This window comes from Pteropus vampyrus, unplaced genomic scaffold (assembly GCF_000151845.1).
Source record: "Pteropus vampyrus isolate Shadow unplaced genomic scaffold, Pvam_2.0 Scaffold44, whole genome shotgun sequence".
NCBI classification, from domain to species: Eukaryota; Metazoa; Chordata; class Mammalia; order Chiroptera; family Pteropodidae; genus Pteropus; species Pteropus vampyrus.
In genome coordinates, this window is record NW_011888825.1 from 307,346 (window position 1) to 335,022 (window position 27,677).

Genomic DNA, 27,677 nt, shown 5'->3' on the forward strand with positions numbered 1-27,677 from the left:
CTGCGCAGGCGCGCCGGGCACCCGCCCGTCGCGCGCGGAACCCTGAGGGCCACGGCGCAGGCGTCAAGGCTGGCGACCCAGCTCGCGCTCGCCAGCGCAGCAGGGCTTCCACACTCCCTTTCGCTCTCTTACTCCCCCTCTTGGTAGCTTACTTGCGCTTGCGCAGAACGAGATTGGCTCGCTTCACCACCCTACCACTTCACCTCCCCTCTCTTCCTTCCGCGCCCCACAACACTGAGAGCTAACCAATCATGGAGAGGGAGGGGCCGCTCTCACTCAATCGGATTGGGTTTCTGCTGCTCCTGGCCAGACCACGCCTACTTCACTGGGCGCTCCACCAGGTTTGGACAAGTTTGGGATGGGCATGCGCCTGAATGACTGCTTGGTCACTTTCCTCACCTTTGTCTTTCTTGGTGCGCACGCTCCAAAGCAAAAAAAAAAAAAAAAGTGAAAAAGTGACCGGTGCGCAGGTCGAGTCCATCCATACGTATGTATTGACTCTTTTGAGCACTTATAACTCTGTACAATAGATAGGACTCACTTTCTTGCCTTGAGAAGATTCTGATCATGCATATAGTGAAAGGCTAACTAATAATTTCAAGGCAGTACTGAAGCTCAACGCAAGATGTGATCATGTAAATGCTGAGGAAATTCAGAATAGAAAACATTGTTATGGAGTAAGGATAGTTGTGGGAAATTTTTGGATCCTTGAACTAAGATACGAATTTTAGATAGCAGTGAATAATATAGCACAGAAATTAGAATCATGTGTTATGCATTTAATCATTTACCAAATATTTATTTAGCCTGTGTTCCAATCAATGGTAAATGCTAGGGATACAAAGACAAGGTGTGGCCCCTGAGCTCAAGGAATTTATAATATAATGGAGAAGTGGCAGACAAACAAGTTTTAACAAATAAAAAATAAGTACATAGAGTTCAACTGAAGTTGTAGAGATAAAGACAGGGTATTGAGGGAATCCCATGTAGACAATGGTCATTGTTCTTCAGAGTGATCAGGGAAGACCACAGAAGAGGAGGTGATGCAAATTGAGAGTTGAGTAGGAGTTTGCTAGAAGAAAAGTGCAGGAAGAGTATTCTGGAGCAAACAAGGAATACAATGGTGCAAAGGAGCAGAAAGAGCATATCCTTTGGGGAACTACAACTAGTTCAAACACCATCAACTTGAAGTAAGGAGCTGCAGGAAGCTAGATTGTAAAGGACTTGAAACTAGATCAAGGAGAATGGCAAGCCATTGAAAGATTTTAAGCCATAGGTATAATGTGATAAGATTTGCGTTTTATAACTGCGGAGAACAGATAGAAGAGTAGAGGTAGTCCTGAAGGTGGAGAGACTTGTAAGGAGCCATTGCAGGTGAGAAAGATGCCGAGGACCTACTTGAATTAGGGGTAGGAGCTGATTTGAGCCTGTTAAATTTGCAATAGTCAACAAGAATTGGTGATGAGGGTGGGTTGGGATGAGGTCAGAAGCCAATGAAGAAGTGGGAGGAACATAGGACTGCTACCAAATTTTCACCTTGAGTTACTAACCAATAATGCCAATCATGGAAGAGAAAACACAAGAAACAAAGGTTTGGAGAAGTTGATGAGTTTAATGAGTTTGATTTTGCTCTTTGAGTTTGAGAGGCCTGTGAACCATCCAGGTGGTCCCATGATCTCTTGTCTTCGACAAATTTCTTTCAGGTTCTAACTTCAATATAATTTCATTAACCTTACATATGCCCACACTAGGTTAAGTCTCCTGCCTTACACTGCCAAAGCATCCTATACTACTTTGTGGCACTCATCATGGTTGTATTATTAATCATTTCTCCAGCATCTCTTTTCTGCCATCACACTACAAGCTGTGAGGTCAGAGATTGGGTTGACTGTGTTCCATGTCTGTTTGTATGCACCATTGTATATCCAGTACCTAGCACAGTTCCTGGCACAGCAAATATTAACTGAATGAAGGAATCGATGTCCTGCAGGTCAATGGACACATAAGTGTGTGACCCAGGAGAGGTCTGGGCTAAAGAGGTGGATGTGGGAATCATTAGCATATGTCATAGTTAAGGCTGTAAGAGAAAATTAAATCTCTAAAGAAAAGTGTAGACTGAGCAATGAATTGAGTCCAAGAAGGAACTCTCAACTACACCAGTATTTAAAGAGCTGGCAAAAGAAGAGATGCCTTCAAGAGTGTCTGAGAAGGAGCAGCAGTAGCTATGGTGGTAGAAATGGTAAAGTGACTATCAGCAGTGATTCTGACAAAGAGAAGGGGGTGTTAGAGAAATTAAGTCAAGCAGATTATCAAGAGTGCTGGCAGTCAGACTGAAGTTTGGGTTTGGACTCTTAAGCAATAGGAGCAACTGAATTTTGTTTTAGAAATGACACTAATCACCAACTTCCAAAGCCTCTGGCACCAATAGTCCTCTCAGGTTTGACTTTTTCTTCTTCATCTGCTCTCATTATTGTTCATTCAAGCAAAGGATGGAAGCAGGAAAGGGGAAAGAGCATTTCAGACAGGAGAATAGCATGCACAGAAGGCCCAAATGATAGAGTACAATGCATTTAAGGTACTGAAAAGAATCTAACATGTTTAGAACTGACTTAAAGAGAAACATGGCTGGATGGGTTGGTTTGAGCCAGAGCTTGGAGAGCTTGAAACATTATTTAGAAGTTTGAACTTTCTCCTGACAGCAGTGGGAGTCATTACAGTATTTTCAGTCAACTTGCCTTTTAGTAAAATTACTCTAGCTAAAGTATAAAGAATGTATAACAGAATGCCCCGTTTGGCTTAGGACTTCTAAATAAAGACACTGGGAGGAAGATAGAAAGATGGATAGATCGATAGGTGGATGATTAGATAGATACTGAAAAGGGAGATTAAATAAAAGTTTACATACTGAATGTTGAGATTTACTCAAGACTTCTTCACCCAGCTCTGAGATTACCTACAGCCAGGCTTATACCCTCCAAGTGGGAGTTTGAAAGAGTCTTCTCTGAGAAATCTGATCAGACAATAAAAAAGATCTAATGATATTGAAAGCAGGGGTTCCTCAAGGAAATGGCCTAATGGATCACCCTAAAGTTCACAGTCAACATGCCACTCTTCTACCTCCCAATACACATATACAGTTTCCATTCAGTACTTTAGTGTCCCAATGTTAAATAAAAGCAGACAACAGAGGATTACCAGACATTTGAGAAAAGCTTCTAAAATGAAAGAGTCTAAAACAAATAGAAAAAAAAGAGGAAAAAAATCTTAGAAAAAATAAAGATTATACAAGGAGGAAAAGACTCATGAATGCTGTCGGAGAAGAAAAGAACATACATTCATGAAACAAAAACAGAATGCTTGAAAAAAAAATGCTTAAAAAATGCAGAGAACAAAAGAGAGCTCTTAGAAATTAAAAATAGGAAAATAGAAATAAAAATTCAATAGAAGGATTGGAAAATAAAATTAATTTCCCAGAAAGTAGAGCAAAAAAATATAGAAGGTAGAAAAAAAAGAAAATTAAGGACTAGTTCATGGGATTCGACATCTGAATAAGAAGAGTTCTGGAAAAAGACAATCGAAATTAATAGAGAGAAAATCATCCAAAAAGTAATAAATCAAAAAAATTTTCCATAACTGAAGAACATGCCTTTCCAGATTGAGAAGAACTACACTAAGACATTTCCATGTAAAATTTCAGAATGCCAGGATAAAGAAAAGATCCTAAAAGCTGTTGGAGGATGAGGGAAGGATAATAAAGATAGGCTTCATACAAAGGATCCAGAATAAGAATGGTTTCAGACTTCTTAACAGCAACACCAGAAGCTTGAGAAAAGCATTGGAGACATGACTAAAATTATTAGGGCAGGGGGTGGCTCCATAGTGTAGTGGTTAGCATGTTTGCTTTACATGCAGAAGGTCCTGGGTTCATGCCCCAGGTGGAGTCACGGACCAGGACCCCCAGGGGTGCCAGGCTCTGGGTACATGCTGCGAGCATGTGGGAGGAGATGCCCTGCCTTCAGAGATCCAGTTCTTAAGGGGAAACAGCAACATCCATAGGTCAAGGGTGGAAGTGGCGGGGGTGGGGGGAATCAAAGAGGAAGAAAAAAAAATTCTTAGGGCAAATTATTTCCAACTTAGTATTTGATACCCAGCCACACTGTCAATTGAGTGCAACAGTAGAACAAAGACATTTTCAGTCTTAATAAGTCTCAACAAATTTACCTCCTAGGACCCCTTTCTTAAGAAGCTCCATCAAAGTAAACAAAGAAAGATGAAGACATAGGTTCCAGAAAACAGGATTATCAACACAAGAAAGAGGCAAAAGAATGTGAAGGGAGATTCCATTAGTGCCTCCTAAAGATCAGGCTCTGGAAAAGTTCTTCAAATAAAATAGATCAAATCCCTTATGTGTTTGTATATCCTTAAAAGAGATTAACACAACTAAGGGAGAATTTTGGGATAAATTAGTGTACACAAAAAAACTAAGCAAACAAAAAAGACAAGGCAAGTATTAATTCCAGGGTAAGCAAAAATGGTACAGAAAAGAACTGTTAACTTTCCACATGGCTCAACTGTGAAAGCATTTGCATAATCATTAATAATAATGTAAACACTGAAAACAGATCCAACAAGATTATGATATAATATTGGAAAGATGAGAGGATGGGATGGGTAACAGGGGAAATGGAAAAGAGAGTTAGCGGTGGGAAGTCAATAGCCAATAGCTAAAACAGAAACACCAGGAAGTGGTAATACTCACATGCTATTCAGAGTGTGGATTATGAAGGTGAATACAAAACACAACAACACAATTTTAAAAATTAAGCGATTGTCTTTAAAGAGTGAGGGAAGCTGGAAGACTACTGTTTTTATATAAGCCTTTTAGAACTGATTCTTTAAATGATATATATCTTGACAAAAAAAGATAACCACAGGAAAGGCGGGTGGTTACGGAAGGAGGCTGGGAGATTAGTTAGAAGGCTGGGGCAATTTTCAGAGAGGTGATAGTGGAAGTGGGGATAGGAATATGGATAGATTTGAAAGATATATTAATTAAGTTTTCTTTATTCTCCCTTTAAAAAGCCCTCCCCCTAAATGCTCTCCCCTCTGTTCTCCCTGCAATGGCCAGAATCCAGGCCTTATCACCCCATACAATTAACGCATATATCTAATAAAATCACCTTATAGGAGGTTAATGAAGTGATGAGTGGGCCAGAGCCCAAGGAGTGGCTGCAAAATGGGGTGATGCTGGAGTGCGGACATCATGCTGTGAAAACTGGTAAGATCTGGGGCCAAGGTGAGATAAGAACATAAAAAGTGTAAACTCTGAAAAGCAAAGACAGAGCAAGATGGGGGCAAGAAAAATTTTGGAAATATTAAGCTTCCTAGTTTAGACCCTTTCTTCTGCATTAATGTTTAGTTTTGTTCTTATTTTTTTTTTTTTTTCATAGAAGCAATACATGGGCATCACACAAAATTCAGAAGGTCCAAAATAGGATGTGGGAAAAGCAATCTCCTTCTTTTTGTTCCCTGGCCACCCAGTTCCTCTCCCAAGGCAACAACACTTTCAGCTTGTTTATGCATCCTTCCAGAAATAATCCATTCTACATTAAAACTTAAGTTTAAAAAGCCCCATATCTAGGTAAATTGATCATGTTTACAAGATATTAATCCCTGCCACATTGAGATCAGAGATATTAATCCCTGCCACATTGAGATTGGCCAAGGATGAGACTGGATTCTTCTGGCTCTCATCTATGGAAGCAGCTGACCAGCTTTACTATCTCTTGATCAAGGTTGTCGTAAAAGCCTATCTGCAGTAAACTAGTTTTAAAGGCCAAAATTTGGCATCACTCTGGAAGAATTGGGAAGAACAGTGTACTGTTTGGCTGAATCTTTTTTTTTAATTTGAACTTAAGATGGATCTTTAACTCTATCTAGACTTCAGTAGATCTTGTTTCTTACAATTTACGTATTTATTACCTGCTTGTCCCCTTTCAATGTCTAAACTGTGACCATTTAACCAATAGTTCATCCACAAAGGTAATAATATGCCACCATTGAAAGGGATGACAGATGTTTATGTTTAATGGCATGGGAAGATGCTTCTAATATAGTAAATGAAAAAACAGGTTGCAAAAGCGTATGGTCTCATAAATCCCTACACACTCAACTAATTATATGTATATACATACATTGAAAAAATCCAAAGAAATGATACCAAAGGGTTAACGTACTTATGTATAAAATATCATAAAAGTGAGAAACGAGCCTGTTCCCTTCCTTGTCTCCATGGGTCCTAAAGGTTTTTTTTGGTTTTGCTGAACTGAAAATAAAGGGTTTGTGTCTTTTGAAAAATAAAGAGCACTAGCTAGCTGAGCTGATTTTCAAAAAGTTGGAGACATGGTTCCATAGTGTAGCGGTTAGCATGTCTGCTTTACACGCAGAAAGTCCTGGGTTCACGCCCCAGTGGAACCATGGTCCATGGTCTACGGCCATGCCACCCTGAACAAGCCTGATGTCTGATCTCGGAAGCTAAGCAGGGTGAGATGGGAGACAACCTAGGAAGACCATATGCTGTAGGCATTAAAAAAATAAAAAGTTGGGGCCAGTGTCCTTCCCAGTGACTCTGAAATACTTCCACCAGGTGGCAGCCTGTTCCCTCTGTTGAGTCCGTGGGCCTGCCTCAGTCTTGGATCTCACAGCTCATCTAGACATTGGAAGTCTTTGTCTGGGTCCCAAAAGTGACCAAGAAGCCTGATATGCCAAGCTAGTACATTGCTCTTCTTTTTTCTATAGTCCACAGGCCAGAGCCAAGACTCTGGATCACTGAGGGTGAAAGTCACCTCACCCTCAGCTCACCTTTACCCCTAGGAGTGACATTCACTGACCAGAACACTGAGGAAGGGTCATAAAGCGGCTGAAAAATATGAAAACATCAACTCTTCTACCAACATCTGGACATAGTGATTCTTGTTTATTTTTCACCCTCAATAAGGAGGTGGAAAGACCTCTCCCTCAATTCCGCTCTTTCTGTACTTCAGGAATATTCACCTCCAACTCTCTTTTCTTCAGTGGAGACAGTCTCTGAGGAGTACTTGGGCAGGTGGAGAAGGAGAAGCTCACATACTGAGAGATACCCAAGGGATGGCATCACTTTCCTGCCAACTCCCTCATCGCCTCTCCTTCAAAGCAAAAGGAATGCCAGCCCTCGGCTTCAGTCAGATCTTGGGCTCCTAGGGCCTTGTACAAGTCCATGGCCCTCTTATTCCAGTTCAGGACTGCCAGGCGGAACTGGGAGCAGCCCTTATCTAGGGCCACCTGTGGGAAAAGACATCACTCTTTCACTCTCCTGGATTCAGAAAAGAAAAGGTTTTCTCAACCTCTATTCGAGCCAATTCCCTCCCATACACCTTTGCCTTCCCAGGGCGGGGCTTGTAGACCCATCCCCCTCCTCACCTCAGCCACCTTTTTGATTATTTTGGAACCAATCCCCTGACCTGATGTGGGGAGAAAAAGGCAAAAAAGAGAAATTGTGTGAGTTGGAGGGGATCAGAAAAGGCCATAGGCTTGGATTAGATGGTGGTCAAATCTATGGGTTGCTTTTCTCCCGCCCCAGCCTCAGCTTCTGTCCTGTACCCCGGTATTCTGGCTTCACATATATGTCTTCCAAATAAACGTTGCGTCCCTTCCACGTGCTGTAGCTGAAGTAATATATCCCATAGGCCACCACACAGGGCCCTGAAAAAGAGAGAAGAAAGAGGAGTCAGGCCACTGGGTGCCTCAGGGGAGACCTCTGAGGCTGACTGGCGAGGCATACCTCTGAGGAGAGGCATACCTCTGAGGTCGAGGTGTTCTTACCCTGTGGCTCCCCGGGGCCGGGAAAAATCTCTGCTACCAAACAGTGATAGAAAGGATTCTCTCTAAATCCATCTGCCTTCAGGGCTGCAGAAATCAGAGTTGTAACAAAGAGAGAAAGAGGGCCTGGGTGTGTGCCCGGCCTTGAGCTACTGTTTGGGGAACCCATCTCTCATTTTCCCACCCCGGCCTCCGTCAGGACCGAAGTGCTGGGCCCCTACCTTCTTCACTGATCTTCACTTGATTCGAGAATTTCTCGTACTCAGCTAGTTCCTACAGCATGGGTACAGAGGCCAGATTAGGGCAAGTGCTGGAGCAGGACCCCAGGGCGCGTTCCTCCCCCTGCTCCCATCGCCTGCCGCTGCTCACACCCCCTTCCCCTGTTTTCACTCCCTCCCCACCCTCGGCCTCCTACCCGACCCCTCCAGCCATGCCACTCTGACCCCTTCTGGGACTGGTTTTCCCGACCGCAAACTTCACCCGAATCAGCCTCAGGATATTTCCACAGTCTCCCTCCTTCGCCTCTCGGATCCGCACGGAATCCATCCCTATCTCTACTGTCTGGGACCGAAATCTAAGATCCCCAATCCGTTCAGCAGGACCGAGAGAACGGCAACTGGGACCCTTTAAAGGGCCTACAAATTCGGATACTTGCAAGCCGGGGAAACGAGGCGGTGACTGGGTCGCGGGGAAGCGGAAGCCCGATTGGTGTGACCGCGGGGACGTGGGAGTGGCCGAACGAGGCGGTCCTCACTGCCTGGTAGCCCATAAATTCTGCCCCTGCCCGGAAATTCTGACCCTGAAGGCCCGCGCCCGCCAGCCAATCAGCTTGAAGAGTAGGCGCGTCTCCGCTCCCTTAAGCCTGCTCCCCTTGGTGGGGTCTTGTGATTCGGCGCCTGGGTAGGTGTCAAGTCTTGGCTGCAGAGGCTTGGTCGCTGTTGTTATTGGGTGTCCCAGCCTGCATTGAAGAAACCCCAGGTTCAAAAGTCACCCCCCGGTCCTTTAACTGAAGTATGCAGTGATTATCTGCTCTACCCTTCACTCTCACTCACCCATTCAAACCCACCCAGACCCTTTGTGAGCTCTATGACCCCCAGCTCTAAATGCTATTTTTCACATATTACAGACAAGGATCTAATTAATGCACAACAGTGGAGTGACTTGCCTAATGTCACTCAGCTAAATATTTGGGATTCCGTGTCTCAGCTCTAGTCCCGACAGGGATGCTACTAAAGGTGCCAGGCAGGACCGTTTCTACGCTTCAAGCCTATCCAGGACAGCCTCCCTTGGAAGACTTGGAGGACCCAGGCTAGGCCCTAGAGTAGGAGGAGAGGGGAAATGGGGTGTCCTTTCTCAGCTCATAAAATTTCTCTGGAGTGGGGCAGGGTAGTGGAGGAACTGTGTCCTTCACCCCGTTTATCCCCATAGAGGGGTGGTAGGGTCAATGCCCCTGTCCCCCTTCTTCCCCTGGGGCAACCTTTAACCTTCCGCCAAACATGGGCAAGGCTGCCTGCTCTCACGCATTCTCCCCTGAGTTGTCTAAGCCTCAGAGAAGCTGATTATGGAGTGCAGAGCGCCTCTGGCCACATTGTGTTGGCTGCTCCTGCTGCCACCTAGCAGCCACCAGGGACAGGACCTGAGACAATTCCCCCAACTCAAGTGCAGGAGTGGGACAGGTATTCAGCCCATGTGTGTGTTTAAGTGAGCTACACTTTGGCTCTGCCCTCTTCCTTTCTTTCCTCCTCTGGCTCTGCAGCAGGAGGCCTCTCCATCTGTCTCTGGCATGTCCTTATTCCAGCTTGTTTATTTTCTAGCTCTGATAGAGGATCTAGGACCTTCCTGCTGTGCACCTCAGCAATGACTCAGGATAAAAGCCTATCTCCATCATAACCTTCGATCTCACCAAGATCACTAAGTATGGGGTTGTTCCAGTCCCTTGACCTTGGTATTAGTTCCCTGATCCTACACTCTATCAGCTTTTCTCTTTCCTCTGTCTCCCTGTTTCTCTCTCTTTCTCTCTCTTAACTCCACTTCCCCAAAACCCACATCTACCCTTAAAAGGCACACTCCATACACAGTCCCTTCTATCATTCCAGAACCTCTTCTTCCTTTGAGTTTCAAACCTGGGATCCAGAAGGAGTGATTTTTTTATGGTGATATCAACCCAAAGGATGACTTGTTTGTGCTGGGACTTCAGGATGGCAGCCCTGAGATCCAACTACACAATCATTGGGCCCAGCTTATAGTGGGCACTGGACCCTGGCCTGGATGATGGGAGGTGGCACCAGATAAGCCAGATCTGGTCTTAAGGGAAGGGTGTCTTGAGCTGGTCTGAGGAGGGAAAACAGAATCAAGTTATTGGGCATCCCAACACCATTGCCTCTCATTTAATCTGTATGAAACCCCCATGAAGTTACTATTCTTCTCTCCATTTTTTCAGAGGGGAATTCTGAGGCTCAGTCAGTATAAAAGTGACAAGTCCTAAGTGAGCCAAGGATGCTAGCTGATTCTCAAGTGCATGTTCTTTCCACTATACCGCTACCTCTGAAGAAAGTGGTGGAGGCAGCCCCCAGGAGTCTCTGATTTTGCTTTTCTCCTCCTTTGTGTAGATAGAAGTAAAGATCCTTGGAGACTCAGTGCTGCTGGTGGTGGATGGGGAGGAAGCGCTGTGTCTGAGACAGATCTTTGGGCCTCTGGCCGAAAAACTCTAGGCCATCATGAAGGTTGCACTGGGCGTGCTGCTGTTCCCCCTCTCCAACTTCCAGTAGCCGGTAACTGCATCACAGGGTAGGAACCATGACCAAAGTTGGTAAAGCATTGCTGGCTGGTTAGGTGGCCATGGGAGTCTAAGTCCACGCTTTTGAGAAGAGGAGATTGGATGAAAGGTACATGGGGGAGGCCAAATACTTGTGTCTTGAGGGAGAATAAACTGAGAATAGGGAGGCTGAGACTGGGCTCAGATGTCTCAATTCCAAAATCCCTGCATCTTCCCTTCCCCCCGCCCCACTGGTTCCAGCTGTTCCCTGCCCTGGATACCAACTTGTGCAGGGATAACTAGTTGGACCAACAGGCCCGAACCTCAGTGTCTGCCCCCACTAGCCTCAGAAGCGATGCTGTAGAGTCCCAGCCTAGGATATTCTTCCCTCTAGGGACTTATGCAGAATTCTATCTCCAAAGTAAAAGCTACTTTTTCCCCTCTATGGATAGCTCTGCGTCTGCCTTCCTCCATCTCCTTCTACCACTAGCCCCCTCCCTCCGTGAATCTTCAGCATTGAGGCCTCAGGAGGATCATTTCTCCCCGCAGACATTCCCCAGCCTCATGCAGAGCCCTGGGCCTTATCTCTGGACCTAAGACTCCAGCTGGCAGCAGGCTCTGGCTACCTCCTTGCCCTTAGGACCCCAGAAAACCCTTGTTGACTTAGCCTCCACCTCCAAAATCAAGTAAGAGGGGACACTGCTTATATTCAGTGGCACCTGGGAACAGCAGAAAAAAAAGGGAACTCCAAAATGTCAATATTAGGAAAGCTTAAGGGTGGGAATAGGTGGCCAGGGACACATCTTGAAGCTGACCACAGCAAGCAAACAGGTTTTATTTAGATTGTATATTTACTTGGGGATGGATATGGCTTTATAGAGGGTCAAGCCAGGAGAGCCGAGGCAGGATTTAAGAGGTGGAAATAGCCAATAGATAGAAGGTGTGGGGCTAAGAGGCAGACTTAAGGCAGCTAGGAGTGGGGCTACAAGAAGTAGATGTGGTTCATTCTTTCCTTCCCCACTTATGTCCCTGTCCCACACACTCTGCAGAAGATGGTTCTCTCTTCTGGGTTAGGGCCAGGGCTGAATCTGCCATTGGTCTTGGAATTCCCTCTTCAGCTGAAGCTGGCTGTGTCCAGGGTGGCCTTGAGCCAGGTGCTGAAGAAGGAGTTCCTTGCTCTGTCTCCTGTGGGCCTTAACCTCTGGGCCCACCCACAAGGGCATCTCTTCCTGGGGGCTTTGCCAAGTAAGAGAGAGTGAAGTTTAAGTTCCTCAGGACACCATTTGTAATAACTAAAGGGAGAGAAGATAAGAAAGGGCTCATTTTTAGGGGAAAGAAACCTCTGAGAAGGCAGAATAAAAGGCTACAAGAGTGAGGATAGAGGGCAGTAGGAGTAAGTGCTTTAAAAAATTTAGTTTTGGAGAAAGGGGGGTTGGGGAGGAGCTTCTGGATCCAGACCACCTTAATACCCTAACGCCTTGCCTGCTCCATGCCACCTCCCTCTAGGAGAGGTCTCTTATGCCTCATTTTGCTTGGATGACTTTGGGCACAAGACCAGAGGCTAGACACAGACTGGTCTTGAGCAGAAGCCAGGACATCTGGACTCACAGCTGTCCCCAGAGCCCAGGCAATGGCACCCATTAAATCCCCACCTAAGAATCCCCTTTGAATGTCACTTATTTATTTATCAACAACTATTTATTGCACATTTGCAAGGTACCAGTCCTGGTGCCGAGCGTTGAGTTGTGTTGATGTGCAAAAGCAACCCTCTGGTTTCTGTTCTCTTGGTACTCATAGTCTCCTGGGGGAGGCAGGCACTCATCAAAGACTGACAAGTACATAATTGGAAATTCTGATAATGCCATAAAGCAGCAGGCAGGGAGTTGAAAAGGCTTGGAGACTAAGAGCCTTAACCTAGACTGGGAGTCAAAGAAAGCTTTCTGAGGAAGCAGTGACTTTTCAAGCTGAGATGCCAAAAACAGCACTCAGACAAACACTAGATATAGGTCACTTTCTGGAAGCTAGGAGCCCATTTCCTTCCCCAGCATATACTTATTTTCTCTGAGACTTTAGCTTCTTCCCTCTGAGGCTGGTTCTGAGGGGTCAGGAAGAAAGGGAAGAGATGAAATTCTGTTGTCCTTTTGACTGACCACTGCTGTGCAAGGAAGGAGCAGCAGGGGGCATGAGAGGGTCATAGAAAGTAGGGAGCAGGGGTTCTGGGAAAAGGGAGGCAAGCAGAGGGAGAAAGCAGCCTCTGTCTCTCCTCATCTTGCTGCATTCTGGCTTGTGGTGGTCACAGCTGGGAAAAGCAGACAGATTCAGGAGTATCTCTGCCTCAAAGAATATGGCAATTCAGCCCTTAGGCCCCAGACCTCTGGAGAATCCTGGTGTTTCAGCTCCTCTTGGGGGCACCCTCCTGCCTCAACCCCCAGCTCCCTGGGAAATCGTTATGCCCAGTCTTCAGCCCCTTTGGGAATCCTTGTGTCCTGGCCCAAAGCTCCCAGCCTCCTTGGGAACCCTGGGACCTCAGCTCTCAGTCTCCATCTCTCAGTCCTCCTCCCTCTCATGAACTGTTAACCTATTCCCCATCTCCAGATGCCATGGAATCCCAGTATCCCAGCCTCCTAGCTTCTCACAAAGATCTTCCTACCGGTAACCCAGGCCACACCTGCTGTCCCTTTCTGGAGGACCTAAATGACCCAGGGTAAGGAGTCTCCAGGAGAGTCTCTAGGGCAGAAAACTCAAATCCTAGGTCCCTCCTAATCCTGAGTTTGCAGCGTCCATGGATGCCTCCACCAGCTGCAGTGTTTTGTAGGAGAGTCCTCAGCAAGGGACCCCAAGTCCCTTGGCAGTGTTGGACATGTCCATTCAACTGAAGTTTATTGACTACCTCCTGTGTATCAGGTGCTGAGGATTCATTGATGACAAAGATAGACACAATCTCTGTTCTTATGAAGCTTATAACATAGGGCAGGGGGCAGCCAGACAGCCCATAAACAAGAGAAATAAATAAGCAAGATTATTTCAGATAATAGTTAGCTCTATGAAGGGAATAAAATCTGGTAATATAATAGGGGGTAGTAGAGGAGGGACAACATTAGCTGCGCAGATAAGGAAGGCCTCTCTGAGGCAGCGTCACTTGAGCAAAAACCTGAATAATAATAATAATAATAAAAAAACAATCCCATGGGAGCCTCCAGTGTGAGCCAGTGGGTAGAGAGGTTAAAGGGCCTGGACACACCTGAGTCCCCACTAAGGGGGTTGTTTTGAACAACAACTTCCTGACTTTGTGTCCTTGAGGAATATCCTAGGGGCTGGCTTTTCTCTCTTCCCTCTATTCCATCCTGTCCAGGACACAATGCCTCCAACCTCCCTTTCTTTGGCCTGCCCTAGATTCTAAGATTCCTGATTACGAACCAGAGCTGTCTACACTCTTTCATTAGGACTGACTTTGCTTTGACATAGACTCTGCCAGGCCCCTACCAAGGGCACTTACAATGCCTGCCCAGTGTCCCCTGCCTCTCCCATACCCCTAAAAACCTTTCCGGAGCTTGGCAACATAACCTGCAGTCTCCAGGCTTGGTCTACCCACTTACTTCACCCACTTTGCTGCCTCTCTCTTCCCTCCCTCCCTCCTTTTCTCCTTCCCTTCCTCCCTCTTTTTCTCCCTCTCTCTCTCCCTCTCTTTTTCTTTTGTCAACTAACGTTTACTGGCTGCTAACAATATGCCAAGCACTGTGTTAGGTAGTCCACAGGGACTCCAAAGATGAATAAGACTAGGTCCTGGCAGAGACATAGACATGTAAAATGTTTTAGTAGAGATCTCCATGTAGTGCCAGGGAACCTCATTGCAGTTCCACCAGTATTATCAAAGAGGTAAGTTTTTAGAAGTATGAACTTGAAAAAATGACTAAACCTCTTTAAATTTCAGTTTCTCCATCTGCAAAATGGGGAAGTTACCTTGCTTATAACCTTGCTCTGAGGATTTGATGACATCATGTAGGTCAAATGCCTAGCACAGTGCTTGGCATAGAGAAAGTACTTAATATACGAGAGATGTTGCTCTTGTCGATATCATTAACTTCATGCATATATTTCTTGAAATATAAGTCTGAGCCTGTAGGTTTATAAAAGATGAGGAAGAGTGTATTATGTGGCTGAATCAGGGGCAGGCTGAGATGGAAGGAAGGAAGACTGGGGATGCTTCTGGAGCTACATGGTCAAAGAACTTGTATGTCCTACTGAGAAATTGGAGCTTGATCTGGTCAGTGGAGGAATATCAGTTTTTCTTTCCTTTCCTATTTATTTATTTTTCAAAATTGTGGTAAAATATGCATACATAAAATTTACCATCTTAACCATTTTTAACGGTACAGTTCAGTGGCATTAAGTATATTCACAGTGTTGTACAACTTTTACCACCATCCATCTCCAGAACTCTTCGTTTTGAAACACTGAAACTCTGTACCCATTAAATTATAACCCCGCCCTCCATATCCTCTCCTCCCATATCTGTGTTTCAGAACTCTCTTCTTTTCTTGTTTCTTTCTCTATGAAGACCTATGTTGTCAGGAACCCAGACGGCTGGGTCCCTGGGATTGTGTGAATTGTTGGGAGAAGGATCAAGGAATATAGACTTCATGACTGGATCTTGATATGGAGGAGGGGGCATGGGGGCTCTTATTCCCTTCCTCCTTTCTGGAGATGCTGGAGGGAGGGCTGGGTTCCAGGAAGAGCTTGGAAGTTTGTAATGACTCTTTGCCCTCCTATCCCTTTCTCAGCTTTTTCCCTATGAACACCAGTAGGACAATTAGTAGAGTGTTCCCTCCTTTCCTATCCTCTACCCTCCTCATGCTGAGACAAAAGGAGAAGGCAAAGACAGGAGCAACAGGTATCTTACCTTTACTAGAACCCCCTAAATGCACAGAAGATATTCAATCATCCTTTCCCAAGTGAGCCTGGGTACAGGACAGAGACAGAGCTAGCAGTCTGAAGGCCATCCTTAGGCCTGTGTTAGCCAAACAGTGTGTGTCGAATATAGGGTCCAGGTCTCATCTCTCCAGATCGAGTCTGTCCCATTTTCATGCTCCTTGCTTGGTGAAGGAAAGGACAGTAGTATTCCTGAGGTTTCTTGCGGGAGTCATTCCATATTTATGCCCAATTCAGCAACCAGGAATTTTCTTCAGTATCTGTGGATTGCTTGGGTACAGAGGATATATACAAAGTATAAGACAAAGGCCTCCTTTCAAAGATGTTACAGTCTGATTGAAAAGATAAAATACACACAAGAGTTTTCAGCTCAAGAAGATCCTGAGCATAAGCCTTGGTTCCTTTCTTTCTGTCATCTCCATTGTTCATATCACTATACTTCCAAAATAGAGCCTGAACTCATCCTCCTGTCTCCATCTGCAAACTTGCTACCCTGGTCTATGCGATCCATATCTTCTGCCTGGACTGCTGGTCTTCCTAACTAGTCTCCTTTGCTTCCCGTGGTGATTTTCATTCAATTTAATCATGTTACTCTCCTGCTTAAAATACCAGAATTGCTTCTGTGATGGCTGGATAAAACTCCAAACTATTCTTTTGGCTCACAAGGACCTGTATGATTTGGCCCCTGACTACTTCTTAGATCTCTTGCTGTATCAATTTTGCCTTCCCTCATTGAAGGCCAGCCTTTGCACTTGCACATCCCTCTTCCTACATCTTTCCACATGAAAAGTCATCTTCTCAATAAAGCCATCCCTGACCACCCAGGCACTCTCTGGCACATCACCCTGTTATATTTTTCTATATAATATTAACATTCTTTTATTTATTTGTTCGTTTTTATTGTTTATTGGGATGGGAGCCCCAGAAACACGGGGACCAAACAGCATCTGGCTCTAAACGAATGCTCATTAGATATGCATAAAATGAATGAGTGAGAGTTGGGGGTGGACTCTGAAGTGTGGGAGTCTTCCAGGATGAGGAAATGAAATGGACAAAGGTGTGAAGTCAGGAGTAAGCACAGCCTGTCCTGGGAGTGGCCTGCTCAGCTCCAGCCGAGGACTAGTTGGGGCCTAGTAAGAAAGGAGGCTGGGAACACAGGCTCGATTTAGATTGTGCAGTACCCTGAAGAATCAGGACTCCATCCTGCAGGGTAACAAAAAGCCACTGAAAACTTTTGAGCTGAAGAGTGGCCTAATAAAAATTGTATTTTGAGAAAACGAATTCAGAGTTTGCTGCAGAAGGGCTGAAGCAGGGCCAGCTGTATAATTTTCAGAATCCACTGCAAAATGAAAATGAGAGACCTCTTGTTCAAAAAGCAGGAAAAAAGTGCTGTTCAGGGTACCAAAATGTAAGATGTTTTCCTTTCTTCCACAGTTTTCTTGACTTCTCATGGCATTTTAAAATTTGCTATTTCATATTGTTCTAAATAAAGAAAAATTAACATTTTCTACCTTCAGTTTATCGATGAGTATAGAAGAACTGGAAGGAAAAGAAATTATGGGTTGCCCCAGCTTTCCCTTTCCTTCTATGTCATCATCGCCAGCAAAAGTGGTTGCTTCATTCAGAGAAGTAACATGACTGAGAAAGGTTATGATAAGATCCCCTGATCATTCATGCCACCTAGAAGGCCATTGCGTTCTTTCTGTTTTCAAAACAAGTTCTGCTTTGAATGGGAAGTTTGGCTTCTCAGCTGTCAGCACCTCTATTTCTTCAGGTGTAGGCATAACACACTTACCTTGTACTCACTTTGAGTCTCGCTGAACTTCAGCGCATGGTGAGTCACAGAGTTGTGTGCTCATGAAACATCACCTATGGCCTGTTGTGCATATCTCCTCTGCTCACATGCATATTCCGTTGTCCCATTGGACTTCACTTGTAAAGACAAGTTCAAAGATAAAATTGTGAAGAATTTCAAGATAGTGACAGAAGAGCACTAGACCATTCTGAACACAGGTAGATCTTGTTCGATGGAGTAGATAGATTCCCCAGTTCATGAAGCTGGCCCTGGACAGGAGGAACAGAGTTTGGTCAACATGGGAGTTGTTGAGGACTAAAGCAAATAATTTAAGATGAGCGTTGAAAGGAGAAAAAAAAAACCCTCGCCACACAAAAGTGACAAGATTCAAAGAGAGATGAAAAAAAGTAATGATTCTTAAGGTGAGATCTTTAGAGTCTCTTTTACTCCCCAAATAGACTGTAGGTCTCCTGAGCCCTGTGAAAACTGAGACCTCATCTCTTCAGAGCTAGATTTGCACCAGGTCTCTAAGTAGGTGCTCAATAAATGTGTGTTGACCCAAATGGGCAAATGAGTAGGGGAGTTTAGATACGGGGATGGGAGGAGGCAGAACACCTAAGCAGACCTGGCTCCAGGGCTGGGGTCTCAGGGCAATGCTAGGGGCTGGAAATGTGGTGTTGGGAGGGCTTCACGGAGAGAGTTGATGAGAATACTGAGAAGCCCCTAGGCTTGGAAAGAAACCATTGATAGGATAAAGAGCTGTGGGACTGGAGAAGAAGGTGTTGGAGGAGACTAGGAGAAAATCTCACAAAGAGAATTTCCCTCTTGTGGTGGCCGTTTGCTTCCATCCTGCTGCTCTTCTGTTTTTCTTGATCTCTAGCTTTTTCTTTATTCTTTTCACATTTTGCCTTGCCTGTCTCTTGGATCTTGGTCTCTTTTCAGCTCTCTGCCTGGGGCCCCCATCTCAGCGTATATCTACTTCTCTCGCAGTCTCTTTCTCTCTGGGGTTATCTTTCCCTCTACTCTGCCCAGACACGCCCTCTATCCCCTCTAGCCTGCCCACCCCATCCAGTCCAGTACTTGGGATTTGGGTAGAGGAGAGACCTCCAGGTCCCGAAGAGGAGGCAGGGGGCGGGCCCAAGCCATCTCTCCATATTTGCATATGTGTGAGCCCCCCCCCCGCGGGCCAGCGGCGAGGAGGCGGGGCTTCTGGGAGGTGGAGAGGGGGCGGGCATCCCGAGAGCCGCTGAGTATAAAGACTGCGCGCCGCGACTGCCGGCCCCGCACTGCTGAGGAGCGGAGCCTCCAGCCGGGGGGACCCTCATCCCTGGCTGTCCCCCAACTGCGCGTCCCCATCCCACCCCCGCGGCCGAGCCACCACTAGTGTGGCGGTATCTGCTTGGAGGAAGAACCTTGACCTGTCTCCCAGCCCCTCTCTACAGCCTCTTTGCACCTCGGATTTCGGGGCAGTCCCCTCCCCCACCTCTCCTTGCCTCTTTGCACCCCGAGTTTTTCTGCGTTTCGCTAGGGTTTTGCAGCCATCTATTTTTGCATCTCTTTTTGTTTTGTTTCTAGGAGGTTAAGGGCGAGTGAAGCTGCATTCACACCCCTTCCTCTTTTTATCCTTCCCTGCTCTGACGACCCCCTTTTCATCGCAATAGGGGGGCCTAGGATCGGTGCATCCACGCCGCGCTTCTGGCAAGCCGCAGCGCGTGGCCGTGCACCCGGGAATTTGCAGCAGCTGCATATCTGAAGAGGGTCTCTTTCGTCCCGGCTGCCCTTGCTCCCGACGCGTTTCGGTGCGGGGGGGGAAGGCTTCAGTGCACGGAACCTCAGCTTCTCCGTAGCCCCCTGCCCTGTGCGGGATTCGTCACCCTCCGCCGAGATGGTCATCCAGAAAGAGAAGAAGAGCTGCGGGCAGGTGGTTGAGGAGTGGAAGGAGTTCGTGTGGAACCCGAGGACGCACCAGTTCATGGGCCGTACAGGGACCAGCTGGGGTACGCGGGGCCGGCCGCCCTAGGGGCGGGGGCAGGGGTAGGGGTCCACTGGGCGACGCCCCGGGGCACGAGGTCCCGCCGGCGCAGCCCCAGCTCCCTTCTCGGGTACCCGGCGTCCGACCCCCCTGCCGTGCTCTAGGCTGGGAGGGGACCGAATGCCGGGTCTAATCTCCCTGACTGGCCGCTGCGGAGGCGGAGAAAGTAGGTCACTGCCGCCTTCCTGCCCCCCGCAGAGCCCCCTCGCGCGGGGGGTCGCAAGCTCTGTGCGCGTGTCAGTGCTGCGGCTCTCGCACTGGTTCTCTGGGGCCGGTCTGCTCCACACGGTCGCCCCCCTTCTCCAAAAGAGAGCCCTTCCCGTCCTCCTGCTCCCACTAGCTAGCTAAGCCTGTCTATTTTTAGCTCGTGCCCACCCCTTGGACCCTGGGAACATTCATGAGGGGGCGGGTCTTGGAGACGTAGAGGTTTGTGTTGGAGGGAGGGGGGTTCTTCACAGTGAAAGTTATCTGTATCCCACTGCGGAGCTTTTGGAGCCTTGTATGGCTGCTCTTTGGGTGGGGGATCTTGGGGAGGGGTGGCACTGTGAGGTTTTTGAGGATGGATGTTCAGCTCAGGTATCGCAGGCAGAGAGAAGAATGGTCACTAGTGGTGAGATGTGTACATCATCCAGCCTCGTGTGTCTGTGGGATTGGGGTGGCAGGTGTGTGGAGGGAGTTGGGTCTGGTTGAGGGTCTGGTGCTGGGTATGGGTGCAGGTAGACTTCTTCCAAAAGGGATTGTCAAGCTGGGAAGTCTAAGCACAGGAGACACTGTGATACAATCTGCAGTTCATCCATATAGATCAAAGGCAGTCCCCATCAGTGCACCCACTTTGGGCCCTTGATGCGGATCCAATTTAGTCCTTGCCTTCAGAGAACTTGAAATCCAGCCCCTGGGACTGGAGGGGTCCATGAGTGCTTGAGAGAATCTGAGGAGGCTTCATGGGGGAAGTATCTTCTGAGATGGAAGGATTGGGGGGTCCCCGGTGGTGGAAACAGCATGGACTCACACTAGGCTGAGGAGTGATGGAGTGACATGTCACATCCACCAAGGACCTGCCCTCTGCTAGGAAGGCTGTGGGAGATCTGCCTTTACTCTCCTCCTCTGCCCTGGATGTTGTATGTGAGTTGGGGGTGGGGCGACTGTTGAAGGTTCTGGACAGCTGTCTCTGAGAGATTTTGTAGTTAGGCAGGAACTGCATTAAAGTTTTGGCTTCTGTGGGGTGCCTGGAGAGAGATTTTGCTATTTGACCGTGAGGGACCATGCTCTGAGGGATGAGAGTTTGGTGTGAACAGTGGCCAGTGCCAGCTTAGAAAGTCATTGTATGGGACAACTTTAAGTATGAGTATCAACACAACAGTAACAGATGTGCTTATTTCAGGGCCATGACTTGTTGAGAAGTTGGGAATGTAATCTGAGGCAAAAGGACTGTGGCTATGGCCTATACTTGGCGTTGTCCCAGCAACGAGAGTTTAGGTCTCTTGTGGCCTCCACAAGGTCAGGCTTTACTGTGTCCAAGGACTGGGAGGTGGCTGGGAGTCATGGCTGGGAGTCATGACTAGAAACCAGACACCAACTGCCTATTTCCAGCTTGTCTCATTTTGCACCCCTGGGGAAGACTCTAAGATATCCCTGAGGCTCTGCAACTCATCCTAGTGCAGAACCTCTGAGTGGGAGAGGGGTGTGTGGGGATAAGTAAGGTCAGGGCAAGAGACTTGGAACCTGCTGACCCTGTTTCCTCCTCCCTAGCTTTTATCCTCCTCTTCTACCTTGTCTTCTATGGCTTCCTCACGGCCATGTTCACCCTCACAATGTGGGTGATGCTGCAGACTGTCTCTGACCATATCCCCAAGTACCAGGACCGGCTGGCCACACCAGGTGAGTGATAAAGCTCCCCTACCAGCTCCTCTAACCGCTCTTGCACGCCCGAGCCTCCAAAAGGAACTCATAGGCTGAGAAGAACTCAGAGTTATTCTCAGAGGTGTGGTTTTCATGATTCAATCATCATGTGCTGAGAAGTTCGTGAAGTCGGCTTTCCTTCTCATTTCCCACAGCTGAGAGTTATGTGGATCTGGGGAGGTGGCAAATGTTCATAGTAGGTCTTCCTCCCATGAAGAGGATCTCAGATCTTCACCCTACCCCTCACCCTGGTGTTCCCTACGTTCATCTTCTTCCCTCTGTGTGGTCCCTCATCTTACATATAACCCCCACTCCTGCCCTTGTCTGGCTGTAGGTTTGATGATTCGTCCCAAGACTGAGAATCTTGATGTCATTGTCAACATTAGTGACACTGAAAGCTGGGACCAGCATGTTCAGAAGCTCAATAAGTTCTTGGAGCGTGAGTGTAGGGCTGGTGATGTGGTTGTATGGGACCTTGGGCAGGGGATTGAGGACCCTGGAAGCAGAACATCAGGCCCGTGCTCTCTCTCCCCCACCTCCTTAGCTTACAATGACTCCATCCAAGCCCAAAAGAATGATGTCTGCCGCCCTGGGCGCTATTATGAACAGCCAGATAATGGAGTCCTAAACTACCCGAAGCGTGCCTGCCAGTTCAACCGGACCCAGCTGGGTGACTGCTCTGGCATCGGGGACCCCACTCATTATGGTTACAGCACTGGGCAGCCCTGTGTCTTCATCAAGATGAACCGGGTACCCATGACCTTGGTCCCCAGGGAGAATGGAGGAGGGAGCTGGGGTCACCATCTGCTGGCAGTTGCTTCCTTTCAATGGGGCTTATGGGCATTAGAGATTTTTGGATGTTTGAATGGCTGAGAGAACAAGAGATGGGGCCATTGGAAGATGAGATCATGACTGGAAGGCTGGATATTTGTGTCTCTGGCAACTTCTTTCTCTAACCCTCATGACTCTCTCTCCTCACTCTAGGTCATCAACTTCTACGCAGGAGCAAACCAGAGCATGAATGTTACCTGTGTGGGGAAGGTGAGATTTTTGGGCCTTGTCCACCTGCCCATCTGTTTGTTCATCATGATTTCCATATAATTCACTCATCTCTCCAAATCTTCTTTGCTCTCAGAGGCCCCGTCACTATAGGGACAAGGGGGTAAGAGTGGGCTCCAATATGGCTCAGACTCCAAGGGGCTCCTTCCCCTCTTGCTTCTCTCTAGAATGCAGAAGCCTGCTCTTGTGTGGATAGACACCCACCTCCCTGACTCCACCCAAGCCCTGGTCTTCGGCTTGTCTCCTTAACCCTTCCACCTTCTCCTCTATTCCCTGATAACCGTGTCTTCTGCTCTCCCTCCCATATCTCGCCTGCCCCTCAGTTCTTTTTAGGTATCTGGTAGCTGCTGATCTGTTAACACCACTTGCCACCACTAAGTTGTCCTTGGAACCCCGCTCTCTCCACCTTTGTCCTCTCTAGGACTTCCTGCCAGCTCTTCCTTCACGCCCCCTTGCTTCCTACTGAGCTCCCTTACTTATTTATCTGTTCTCTCTTGGCTCTGCTTCAGAAACTGATTCCTGAGGATGGGGTAAGAACTTGAGGTGGGAGTGGAGTATGAAGCTTCAGTATCACTAGCACCCTTTAGGACTTCCCAGTCTGATGAGACAGGGCACCCTCTCCTGCACACATGCAAACACACACAGGCTCACAGCTCAAGGGAAGTAGATTTGAGACAGAGTCATCTAGGGTGAAAGAAAAAAGGGGAGTCTGGTGAACTTCCGGGTTCTTGCCATCCTTAACATGCTTTCCCTTCAACCCTCTTGTGCCCCCACAGCGAGATGAAGATGCTGAGAATCTGGGAAGCTTTGTTATGTTCCCTGCTAATGGCAACATTGACCTCATGTACTTCCCCTACTATGGCAAAAAGTTCCACGTAAGTCTTATGCGAGGTCCCAAGGCGATTGATGGCTTCTAGGGAAGCGGGGTCCATGGGGAGGAGTTGCCATGTGCCTGGACTCACTCTCTTCCTCTGGCCCAGGTGAACTACACACAGCCCCTGGTGGCTGTGAAGTTCCTGAATGTGACCCCAAATGTGGAGGTGAATGTGGAATGCCGCATCAATGCCGCCAACATTGCCACAGACGATGAGCGAGACAAGTTCGCTGGCCGTGTGGCCTTCAAACTCCGCATCAACAAAACCTGAGGCCCCTTCCTCCTGCCCCCACCTCTTTCCTATGGATGCTTCTGGAATGTCCCTGACCCTGCCTGATCCCTCCCTCACCCACCCCAAAGGTATTTTTTTATAACGGAGCTATGACTTGTCTGAACCTCATGCCCTTTTCCTTCTGAACTCAGCGTGATGTCCATTGTGATTCCCCACCTTTGCACCTTTTCCACTACCTTCTCCAGACCCTAGCTCAGTCAGACAGGGAGATGGGATCCCAAGAGGGTCACATAGGAGCCATTCTGGTTCTGGTTTAGCTGTGAGTGGGGTGTCCCTACAGCTACCCTTCTATTCCGAGAGGACAGCTATAGAAAACCCCCGCCCACCCACCTACACACACATATACAATCTCATTTCATCCCTTAGCTTCCAGAAGGGAATGTGGAAGCACAGCCACTGTCACCTTTCTCTATCTCCCACACTTTCTCCCTCATCTACGCAGTTGCTGTCTTGGTGGCTTTTGACTTATCTGGCTCCTCTGGGAGGTCTTTCCCCACCTCCTCTCCCTCCCCATTCTCTCCTCAGGACAAGTGGTTCTGTGGCCTTTTTTTTTTTTTACCCCTGGCACATTCCACTTCTCATCCTAAGGTGACTATGTGAGCCAGGAGTGAGGGTCTGGAAGAGAAGTCCCTACTGGTTCTTGCAAAGTCTCTTCCTGGTCTGTCCTGTCACCCAAGGTGACAGAGAAGAGCTGACCTAGGCTCAATATCCACTTTGTTTTTGCCAATGGCTCCCTTCCCCGTCTGCTTTCCCAGAATATCCTTCAAGTTCCACTTCTCAGGAGCCCCGGGGGAGGGGCAGCCATTTTGGATCAGTCCCCAGTGGCCGCCTTGGAAACATCAGCCGGCTGTGGGACTATTCCACCTCCTTCCCCGGGCCCAGATCTGCCCCCACCATCCTCTCACTGGCTTCTCTTAGCAATTTATCAACTAATCACTAACTTCTTCCCTTTCCTCCACATGTTAGCCTGAAAGTTGCAAATACCCTTTCAATCTAGGCTCTGAATATCCAGGCTCCGTCTCCTTCAGATCCTTTGAATTTTTAAACAACCCCCTAAAGCCCATAGAATTATAAAAGAGGGACCTCCTGTATGCTCAAGTTACAGAGGCATTTTAACTCTTTCTCCTCCAGTGCCCTTCACTTCCTCACCTCTCTAATCTCTCTTTTCTTTTATGATGCTGCTGCCTCCACACCCTACCCACAAATGGAACTTTTCCTTTTTTTCTCTTGCTGGAACTGAGTTTCTTCTCTTTGGGTCCCTGTGTTTTCCTGCACTCCCCTCTCCCCAGTGGTCTCTCTCTGCAGTTATTTAATGCCTGTGTCAGATCTACTGTAAAAAGAGGATAAAGGACAATAAAATGAGAGCAATTATATATATAAATATATATCATAAACAGAGCCCTGTGTGTGGGTAGTTCTTTTCTGAGTATTTCGGAGAGCCCTGGGAAGAGGGTGGAGGGTGGACTTGGGTGATCCGGGGTTACCCAGGCCCTGGAGGACTGTGACACCCCCAGCTTTGACCTCTGCTGTCCAGTATCTCCGTATCTACCTTTTAGATCACTCCTTCACCTATACTCTCTTGAGATCATGCAGTACAAGAGACAGGAAGTCTATGTCCCTTTTTATAGCCATACTTATAAAGTGCCTACTATGTGCATTCTAGGCACTGTGAGGACACTTACGAAAGAGGCAGAATTCCTGCCTCCAAGGAGCTCCCCAGTTTACCAGGAGAGGCGAGAAGCACATGAGAAACTATCATATCAGGTAGACCTAAATGTGCCTCAAGGATGGGAAGAAAGCTGGTGAGGATGAAATTCAGAGTGGTCAACCACTTTCTACTGGGGGCTTCAAAGGGAAGATTTCTTAAAAGTTTAAAGGATTGGGCGGTTTGGGGAGAGAAAAGCATCAGCAAATGCTTCAGATGAGAAAAATTGACTAGAAGAGAGAGACATAGATCTCAAAACACGAACCATATGACCTTATTAATTTCATGTAAAAATAAAAGTACACAAGCATAGAGAAAGCAATAGGTAGGTCTATACAACAATGTTTATTGCGGTTTATGGGATGAGTTTATAGCTCATTTTTTTCTTGAGGCTTATTTTCTTTAGTTTGTTTCTAAATGGCTGCATATTTTTTCTATTGGGTCTTTCTGTTGTTAATTGATTAAAGCTCCTTGACAGCTATAGATAAAAACTATTTTCTGCATTGTAAAATTTCTCTCTGCCGATATTTGCCTCTTGAGTTTGTGGTTTCTTTTACTGTTAAAAAGTGTTGAGTTTTCACATACAACGGAATATTACACAGCCATAAGAAGAGATGAAATACTGCCATTTGTGACAACATGGATGGAACTCGAGATAATCATGCTAAGCGAAATAAGCCAGACAGAAAAAGTTGAAAATCACATGATATCACTTATATGAGGCATATAAACCTAAAAGCAACATGATCAGGACAAAGAGACTCAGGGACATGGACAATGGACGAGTGGTTACCAGAGGGTAGGGGGTGGGGGAGGAGGGAAGAGGTAGACAGGGTAAAGTGGGTCAAATATGGGGAGGTTTAGGGAAGGTGAAATGGGTAAAGGGGATCAAATATATGGTAGCTGAAAGAAACTGCACTCCGGGTGGTAATCACACAATAGAATATATAGATGTCAAATTATAATGTACACCCGAAAATTATATAATTGTATTAACCAATGCTACCCTGATAAACTTAAAAATAATAATAAAAATAAAATAAAAAAATAAAGTTAAAAAAAAAAAGTTTGGGTGTTCAGGTAGTCAAATATGCTTAGCTGTTCCTTTGTACTTTCTGGGTTTCCAGTCACTAGAGGATACTATTTTCTAGATTCTGGGCAGGGAAGGGGGAGGTTTTAATTTCATTTAAGTTTTACATTCACTTTAATTCATCTGGTTTTTGTGTGGTGTAAATTAGGAGTCCAATTGTTTCCAGTTGTGTCAGCTTTTTATTTAAAAAAAATTCACAATTTATTCTCATTGAATTGAAATGCCAACTTTGTCCATACAATTAAATTTTCTATTGAAATTTACTTCTGGATTCACTACTTGCTGACTCTGGCTTGTCTACCACTCCATATACCAAGCCATATTGATCTGATTCCAATAGTTTTATAGTATTTTTTTTGACATCTAACAAAGTAAGTTCCTCCCATTCTCCTTTTAAAACTACTATTGGCTATTCTTGGGCACTTAGTCTCCATAAATTTATGATTTATCCAGTTTATGGAAACAAAAATACAAACTTGTCTGGATTCTAATTGGAATTGCATTATATTTTTATTTCAGAATTGACCTTTTCCCCAGGAAATTAAGTTTTCCCATCCAAGAATATATTATTTTCCTTTTGTTTAGAGCTTGGTTTTTAAGTCCTTAAATAAGGTTTTATAGGTTTCTTCATATAGGTCCTGTGCTCTTCTTTTGTGTGCCACTCTTATTTACTTTATTCCTAAATATTTTATTGCTTTTATTTTGAATGGAATATTTTCACTTATGTCCTTTTGCAATAAGATAAAAATATTTCTCCATTATCCATCTACCTTACTAAATTCTCTTCAAGTCTATCAGATATCTTATTGTCTTGTTTTTATGCACATAATCATGTGATCTCTAAAAGGTAGAGATATTTAAACCAGTGTTTATCCTCTTGAATGCCTTTAAACCATTGCTAGTGGGTATCTCTTAGTTCTTGATTCTAGGTTTGTTTGTTTGTTTTAAAATGCCTGCAGCACCTGATATTCCTAGGTGGTCTCCCATCCAAATACTAACCAGGCCTGACCCTGCTTAGCTTCTGAGATCAGATGAGTTCGGGCATGTTCAGGGTGGCATGGCCCTACGTAGACTAGTTCTTGATTCTAATCAAAATTATCTTAATGTTTAACCATTAGGTTACTTATTGGTATTATATTACTGTTTTAATTTTCTTTAAAAGAATGGCTGCTGACATTTAATGAAATTCATTTCAGCATCTGTTGATATATTTTTCTTCCTTAATGTAATGAATTTTGTTGATAGATTCTTTATTAAGCTAACTTTTTGATTCTGAAATAAACCCTAGTGTTAATATTCGTGACTCATCAATGTATTCTGGTACTATTTTGAGATATCTCATCTATATAATTTGGCTTCTAGTTGCTTAGTACCTTATCAGGTTTTAATA

General features: G+C 46.1%; 3 protein-coding genes and 1 pseudogene across 4 annotated transcripts; 2 read left to right on the forward strand and 2 right to left on the reverse strand.

Moving 5' to 3' along the window:
- The first annotated feature begins 251 nt into the window (after positions 1 to 251).
- Positions 252 to 12,256, forward strand: SHBG (sex hormone binding globulin). Its single transcript, XM_011359113.1, is given in 12 exon segments — positions 252 to 341; positions 9,690 to 9,772; positions 9,954 to 10,002; positions 10,004 to 10,114; positions 10,116 to 10,149; positions 10,471 to 10,628; positions 10,874 to 11,033; positions 11,162 to 11,298; positions 11,662 to 11,857; positions 12,119 to 12,148; positions 12,151 to 12,183; positions 12,186 to 12,256. Coding segments are annotated over 12 exon segments (1,152 nt in total).
- SAT2 (spermidine/spermine N1-acetyltransferase family member 2) lies at positions 6,956 to 8,601 on the reverse strand. Of its 2 annotated transcripts, XM_011358861.2 has the most exons (6): positions 8,338 to 8,587; positions 8,079 to 8,130; positions 7,861 to 7,944; positions 7,639 to 7,740; positions 7,459 to 7,499; positions 6,956 to 7,320 (listed from the first exon to the last, which is right to left on the reverse strand). In XM_011358861.2, exons 1-6 carry the CDS (start codon positions 8,401 to 8,403, stop codon positions 7,153 to 7,155), a joined length of 513 nt encoding a protein of 170 aa, XP_011357163.1. In that variant the 5' UTR covers positions 8,404 to 8,587; the 3' UTR covers positions 6,956 to 7,152. The 2 variants fall into 2 exon arrangements, with proteins under 2 accessions (XP_011357163.1, XP_023385658.1); XM_023529890.1 differs by lacking the exon at positions 7,861 to 7,944 and having other exon boundaries at positions 8,338 to 8,601.
- Positions 12,257 to 18,600: 6,344 nt separating the features above from the next.
- On the forward strand, positions 18,601 to 24,888 carry ATP1B2 (ATPase Na+/K+ transporting subunit beta 2). The gene is made up of 7 exons (XM_011358862.2): positions 18,601 to 19,333; positions 21,118 to 21,246; positions 21,602 to 21,706; positions 21,812 to 22,017; positions 22,252 to 22,308; positions 23,103 to 23,201; positions 23,307 to 24,888. The coding sequence occupies exons 1-7, from the start codon at positions 19,222 to 19,224 to the stop codon at positions 23,469 to 23,471; spliced, it is 873 nt and encodes a 290-aa protein (XP_011357164.1). The 5' UTR covers positions 18,601 to 19,221; the 3' UTR covers positions 23,472 to 24,888.
- A 2,349-nt stretch (positions 24,889 to 27,237) lies between these two features.
- Positions 27,238 to 27,356, reverse strand: LOC111738867 (annotated as a pseudogene).
- Positions 27,357 to 27,677: the final 321 nt, after the last annotated feature.